A 7,667-nucleotide genomic window follows, 5' to 3' on the forward strand; every position below is an offset into this window, starting at 1 on the left:
TCTCATAATAATAGATACTATTCTATAAATAAGATAGTAGATAATATCTCCATGATACTCTCAAAACATTAAAAATAAAAATAAAAACAAAAAATCACCAACGTGGTGTCTAATAAACTATAAAACACGTAGAGACTAGTCGAAAAACATGTCACAAAATCGAAAGAATTCACTCAAGAATCGCTAAGCTAATGGGGTTCTTTGTGGGATTTCAAACATTATGGCTCGGCTTTTTCTGATTAAGTATCGAGAAAGGTTAAACGTTCGTCTTTTTTCGAAAGGGTGCTCAAGGATAATAGTACTGGTTGGCATCTTGGCTCTGATCGGTCCAAATGAATGCCTATATCATTTTCTCTAGGTTCGTGTCAGGTAATTTCGCCTCGAAGAGGGCTAGAGCGGTTCTTAGTGTTCGTGAGTTAAAAGACATTTAAAAACGTGATCGAACTCCTAAGAGATTACTCAAAATCCGGGATAAACGTGTGTGCATGAAAGGGAAAAATCAACCGAGATCGTGCTACTCAAACCACTAGTCAATAAATTTTAAAATTGACTCAAACTCGGATTTCTTCGGAAAACATGGTATCATTGGCAAATAACAAGAGAAAATACCTTAACACTATCACTAACAAGAAATCACCAAACAAAATTAAGAAAATAAAATTTAAATAAAAACAACCTAAATGAACTAAAGTCCCCCACAAAGTAGTTCATCCCCGCGAACTTAAGATCTACATTGTCCTCAATGTAGAGTCATAAAAACACGGGAGAGAGAATATTTACCTCGTGGGGGTGGTAGAATGCCCAGTTTGAATGGATATTTTGGCGTCGCACCATTACCCACGCTTTTTGTTGATTTGTCCGGAGGAGCACGTTGTGGTGGTGTGGGCTGTGGAGGCCAGACTTTATTAGTCTTGAGGATGTAAACCTCTTCTTTCTATTTTTCGCGTTTTCGGGCTTTGTAGACCCCGAATGTCACTTCCTCATTCTTCTTGCGCGTCGCCAGTTCGCTTTTCTGCACGTTGATACGAGCACCGTATGTGGATAAGAAGGCCATTCCCAAGAGTATGGGGATGTCATGATCCTCGTCCATGTCAATGATATAGAAATCGGTCGAAAAAATAATTTTTTTTACTTTGACGAGGATAAGAAAGATGGTCTTCTTCCATTAGACTTTGTAAATGAGTAAAGTCTTCATTAACTTTGTGTTGTGTACTCGATAAGTCAGACAAAGATAAGAAAGATGAAGCCACACTGATTAATGAATGGACGCTCTCGGGCAAGAAAGAATAAAGCACCCTCATACATATGGTTATTTTCCCATAACTTCTTAAACGTTGGCTAAATCTCAAACGTTAAGATTAAGATGGCTTAGTTAATTGCAAATTTCATAAAAAAATACTCAGTATTATACTTTTTTAATACTATGTAAACTTTCTAAAGATAAGTAAAATTTTTATTTTAGTTGACATAACATCTTAAATATAATATACATATATGATTTTCATTCGAGTTATACAATCATTTGTCGAAAATTATAATCCGAAAAAATCAACACAAACCAATCCGATTATTTTTGTGTTGGTTTGGTTTAGTTTTACTTTTCAATAGGGTTGTTTGGATTTTAAAATTAAAAAATTAACTGTAGTAGTTCGGAGTGATAGCACATGAAAAAACCGACTTACCCAACTTGATTATACTCTTAGTATAAATCAACTAGAATATAATTTTATTTTTAACATTTCAACAAAAATTATCTAGTTACCCCGTCAAGTAATTATTAATCTCTTACACTTTTTCATAACAAAAAAAAAATCACGAAGGTTTTCCCTTAAAAAAAAAAAATCACGTTAATAAAAAATTAGACACGTTTGACATAACCCCCACAAAACGGTTTCATATACGTCCGGGATCCAAGGGCCATTTTGGCATTTTCTCCGATATTCCATAAGGTTTAGGGTTACAACTGTCATCTCATAATATGGTAACCCAATCAAAACACTACACGACTTGCTTCTGGGCCATTGCCGCTCGACCACCATTGCGCCGGGTGTAACCGCACCCGACCCCACCACGTCAGCAAACGCCGTTAGAGGGATAGAATTCCAACGTGTCATCCGACGTGGCTGGTTAAGTCTTAGTCAGCAAGAGCCTTCTAACACTTCCTATAAAATGCCTAAACCCATTAACCCATAACCATCACAAAAACTCCTCTTTTTCTCTCTCTTTTATCTGTTTTCTCACAGCTCACTCTTATCTCTTTGAACAAACACAAATTACCATATCTCATTCATTATCACCTCACCGATAAAATTCTCCGGCGAAGATTGGTCACCGGAGATATGAATATTCCGGCGACCTCAAAATACAGAAAAACCGTACGTAATACTCGAATCTCCGATCATCGCCGACATGTCTTCCACGAAAAGTTCTGACTGAAGGAAGCGATCGATCTATCGATTCATATACTGACATCTGTTTTTTTAGCTTTTGAATTTTGAAATTTTGCTTAATCACGTTCCAAGTTATTCGATGTACAATAATTGAAGAGGAAGGTGCGAATTTTTCTCTCGGTAATTTGTAAGAAATTTTTGTTTGGTTCTGTATGTAAGCTTGACTTAAAGAGAAAAGGGGAAAAAAAAAAAAGCTAAAGGCATTAACGTACTGAGTGAGATTGATTAGGATACGAATCGTAGTGGATTTTCCGTGTTTTTTTTTATTCTTTTGTCCAAGGGAGTGAAATTTAGTGGTTTTCTGGGGACTGTCTAGGAGTTGTATTTGGCTCAGGAAATGGAGCTTTGAGAAAGAGAGAGAGAAACAAAAAAAAAAACGTTTTGATATTCGTGATTTTACGGGTTTCTGTTCCTTTGAGATGCCATTTCCGATGAAAATCCAGCCTCTGGACGTGGATTCCGAGCTTCCGGCGAGAGAACCGGTCGTTAGACCGGACTCGGCCAAGCCTGTCCTGAAATCGCGGTTCAGAAGGCTCTTCGACCGCCAGTTACCGAGCGTCCTGAGGATTTCCTCTGCAGCGGACAAGGCTATCGCCGTCGGCGATCCGGCTCAGTTCAAAGAGAACGGAGCGACCGAGTTCGAGCCGAGCTCAGTCTGCCTCGACAAGATGGTCCAGAGCTTCATCGAAGACACCAACGCCGAGACTCGCCAGCCTCCTCCGCCACCACCCACTGCGGCGGTGAAGTGTGGTCGCAACCGCTGCAATTGCTTCAACGCCAACAGTAACGATAGCTCCGACGACGAGTTCGACGTCTTCGGCGGTTTCGCCGAATCTCTCTCTTCCGGATCGTTCGGCGGAGATGCCTCTGATGTCCTTAAGGTATTGTACAGGATTCAAATTACAATACAGAATTCTCTCTCTGTTGTATTGGAAGGTAAAACCCTAGAAATTGATCGCGGTTTGTTTCGAATTTCTCAGGCTCTGATTCCTTGCGCAAGCGTGACGGAGCGAAACCTCCTCGCCGACACATCGAAGATCGTGGAGAAGAACAAAATTCATAAACGGAAGGACGATCTGATCAAGATCGTCTCTGAAAATCTGTCTACTCTCGGATACGAATCCTCAATCTGCAAGTCCAAATGGGAGAAATCCCCATCTTTCCCAGCCGGTAAGAACATCACCGAAAAAGATTAAGAGTGGTTCGATTCTCGTTGAAAACCTAAAATTAAACTAGTATGTGTTTGTGATTCCAGGCGAGTACGAGTACATAGACGTGATTACAAACGGTGAACGATTGTTGATCGACATCGATTTCAGATCGGAGTTCGAGATCGCCCGATCCACCGGTGCTTACAAGGCGATCCTCCAATCTCTTCCGTACATCTTCGTCGGAAAATCCGATCGGCTCGGCCAGATAGTCTCAATCGTCTCCGAGGCTGCCAAACAGAGCCTCAAGAAGAAGGGAATGCACTTTCCTCCGTGGAGAAAAGCCGAGTACATGAGAGCCAAGTGGCTCTCGGCGCACGCTAGAGCCTCGCCGCCGTTGGAGGTAGAGACACCGGAGGATCGGAGCCCCGGCGAAGATTCCGATCAGGAATCCGTCGGAGAGCTCGAGTTGATCTTCGGTGAGAAGAGCCTCTCGCCGCCGGAAAAAGAGGAGGCGGTGACGTGGCAGTTGCCGGAGTTGAAGCCGAAGAGTGTAGATAGAGCAGCGAGGATGGTTACTGGTTTGGCTTCTCTGTTGAAAGAGAAATCTTGAAAGGAAAAACAGGAAAAAGAAAAAGAAAAATTTTGGATATTTTTGGAATTTTATTTTTTGAGTTTTTTTAAATTTGGATATAATATAAATAACGTATATATTAAAAGAAAAGATATGTGAAAAAAAATTCAGGAGTTCGGATATTAGTACTGACTCCTCTTTTTTTATGTTAATTTTTGGTTACGTTTTAAATGTAATCTTAAATATATTGTAAGAGTTAATGAGATGAACAATGTTAATGTAATGTCATAATATATAGTTAGAAATCAAAATTTTACCCAAAACTATTGCCCAAGAAAACGTTACAATCAACTATTATTGTTTTTGTTGTAAAGTTTTTGTTAGGTTGAGTGAACCGACCGTTTGGTTGAATAGGGAAAAACAAAAGTAGGATGAGACTTTCCTTTCGTAATTCTCATCTTTCTATGGTGCGTTACCTTTTGAAATTTTAACCTATGGTCTTTCTTTTTAATACATGACATGAGAGATAAAAACATGTTATTCATACCATTAGTTTCACTATTCTTTTCACTTTTCATCTACTCCTTTAAATAGACCGAATTCGTCATTTTGAATATTTATTTATATAACTGTTGATTTTAAATTGAGAGTAATCTTTGTAAATCCATTGACATTCAAATTAAGATCGGAAAAATAAATTTGTGTTGATTTTTTTTTCTTCTGAAATATATCTAAAGAAGACTTTCTAGGATTTGTTTAAATGGACTCTGGTCATAATTAAACTCTGTAGTAGTTAAGAAGATGATAGAGGAAGTGAGTGTTGTTTATTATATTAGTTTTACTGCAATTATCTGCAACTATAATTATTATCATAACGATAGAAGATTAAAAAAAAGGGTAAAGAACGGTTGTTGATATGGTGACATCAGAGAGAAAAGAGCTCGTGGCGTCTCGAACGTCGTGAACCATAGATTAAATAAAAACATTTAAATAAATTCATTAGAAATGCGTGATATTCTCTCCTCTTTTTTAGTTTAATTTTTCGATTTATTGCTTTTGGGGAGTGTTGAGACTTGAGAGAGAGAGAGAGAGAGAGAGATTGAAAATGCCTCATTTTTGCTGTGAGCCTGTGACTGAATGAAATTCCAGTGTCATAAAATTCACGGCACTACAGAAAATAAAATTAATTATTTTTTAAAATCTACGTTCGTGTGAAATTTTTGACTGACTGACTTTGACACGTATATAAAAAAATATTTAATTGGTTTTTCAAAACAAAGCGTGACTTTATTTTTTAAATCTTGGTTAAATTTTAAAAATAAAATAATCTCCACTAACTTTAGTGCTCTCTCTCTCTCTCTCTCTCTCTCTCTCTCTCTCTCTCTCTCTCTATCTCTATCTCTGTTCCACTGGTTTGGGTTCAGTCTTTTTTAGACGCCCAAGTCCCAGGTTAAGTCTTCTGTTTCTTTATCTTTTTTATTTCATTGTGCAAGCAAATACATCTCATATTTTCACATCTGTCTGTCAACATTGGTAATAGATCCTATTTCAGTAGCAAAAAAATAAAAATTAAAAAAATCTAGTTGAGTAACTTTGTTGAGCGTAATTGTTAATGTTTTTAGTTAAAATCCAAAGCATTGCCTGAAAATAGATTCCAAGTGAGCCTGTTTTTCTATGATGGTTGGTGACACTGCAAACCCAGCTGATGAGAAACCCCACAAATCCTCTCTATTGTCTGTCAGTTACAGTATTTAGGAATACCATTATCTTCTTGGAATTTTATATAAAGGAATTATTTCAATTGTCATTTTATTATTTCTCTAGTTTTTTGTTTGTTAAAAATAATCATTATGGCGGGGTCTACAGTAATCTATTAATGGTTGCATAAAATATGTGTGTGAGTGTAACTATTATTGTTATAATTACTATATATCATAATTTAGGAAGTGGGTAGGGCCGGTCACAAAGCTCTATGAATTTAAAACTAAAATAACAATAAAAATAAAAGAAAAGAAGTTGTGGCTGTGGGGTCCTTTTCTTTTTTGTAAATCCTTTATTTTATTTGTGGAGGATAACGTTCATGTAATAATATGGTTTTCCTTTCCCGTTCAAAGAAAATAATATAATAGTGATAATAATAGCTAGTAATAATAATGAAAGCAAATTTGGAGATGTTTTAATTTTATTATTTTAATAGTAATACACTTACGAAAGCAACTACCCACCTACTCTCTTCTTATTTCTGTTCTTTCACTTTATTTTTTATTGCTTGTGATGTGTAAATTTGATTTCACTTCTGAGTTTGCCTTGGCCACACGAAAACCAGGTTTCAAATTTGGAAAGATATAAACAAAATATATTAAAATATAATTATTTTAAGGGGCTGGAAGGGATTGGATGTAGTAGTCCCATCATAGCAAGGGTAGGACTTAAATCTTATGCCTATCCCATTGGATGATTTGAGCGGTGTCTTTATGATTTGGATATTTCTTTAACAATAAATGTTTATTTTAAACTAGGTAAATATAAGGATCTATTAGTTGAGTTCCCATAATTTTTATTTTCATAATCAATTAAAATAATAATTTTTCTAAATTTATTAGTGGACCCAATATAGAATAATATTTTACTCTTGAATTTTAATTTTTTTTTCTTTTTCCGAAATTATCTTTCTTTTCTCGTTTTTTTTTCTTTTTTTCTCTGTCCCTTTTTTGTTTTATATAGCTATGGGAATCGCAGAGAAGTTATGGAGAGGTTCCTCGGCGACCATGGAATCGGCTCTTGGGATTTTGAAATGTCTAGCTATTTACTTCCATTCGGTACATCTTTCTATTTCTAATCTAGGGTCCTTAGAAAGGAAGACTATGCTTGAAAAAAAATTGGTAGAAACAAACCATGGATCTCCGGTTCAAGACCACGAGCGCTTGGACTTGATGAATTCGTTCACATACATGTGATTAATACCAAGTAATATTTTTGTTCATTAACTAGTTACCTGAGAGAAACATCAACCCGAAAAAAAAAAATTCAAATGCAGATAGCATGTACCATTATTTGTTTTGTTATTAAGTGGTCTACTTAGAGCTTGTACCATTGAAGTTTCTTACAAGTGAATGATCTTTAAAAAAAATATGGAATAGAACTAGTACAAAAATAAAAGAGCTAGTATCATATGAAGTCACCCATATCTAAATTGAATTAGTACAAAAAACTTAATTGAACTAGTACAAAAATCGAATTCTTTGCAAGCATGTTGAAGCTCATCGATGGTGATGAAACCGCTTCCGTCTTTCTTGAAATACGAAAAGGCCGCCACCAAGTATTACAAAATACTACAAAATCCAGCCAACTAGAAAGAAAAAGAAAATTAAAACATGCATACCTCCAAGAAAAAAAAAGAATAAATATTTAAGCAAATAACACCTATTTCATAATTGTTAGGTAATCCAAATACCTAGGATCTGTGGATTATCGGCAGGAAATCGTAAACAGAGT

At 36.2% G+C, this 7,667-nt stretch overlaps 1 protein-coding gene across 1 annotated transcript; it reads left to right on the top strand.

Moving 5' to 3' along the window:
• The first annotated feature begins 2,198 nt into the window (after positions 1-2,198).
• LOC149393245 (uncharacterized) lies at positions 2,199-4,463 on the top strand. The gene is made up of 3 exons (XM_089616843.1): positions 2,199-3,331; positions 3,431-3,620; positions 3,706-4,463. Exons 1-3 carry the CDS (start codon positions 2,870-2,872, stop codon positions 4,209-4,211), a joined length of 1,158 nt encoding a protein of 385 aa, XP_089472969.1. The 5' UTR covers positions 2,199-2,869; the 3' UTR covers positions 4,212-4,463.
• Positions 4,464-7,667: the final 3,204 nt, after the last annotated feature.

Source organism: Urtica dioica, chromosome 6 (assembly GCF_054948205.1).
Source record: "Urtica dioica subsp. dioica isolate 48M chromosome 6, U.dioica_male_clone48M_v1_H2, whole genome shotgun sequence".
In the NCBI taxonomy this organism is placed as follows: Eukaryota; Viridiplantae; Streptophyta; class Magnoliopsida; order Rosales; family Urticaceae; genus Urtica; species Urtica dioica.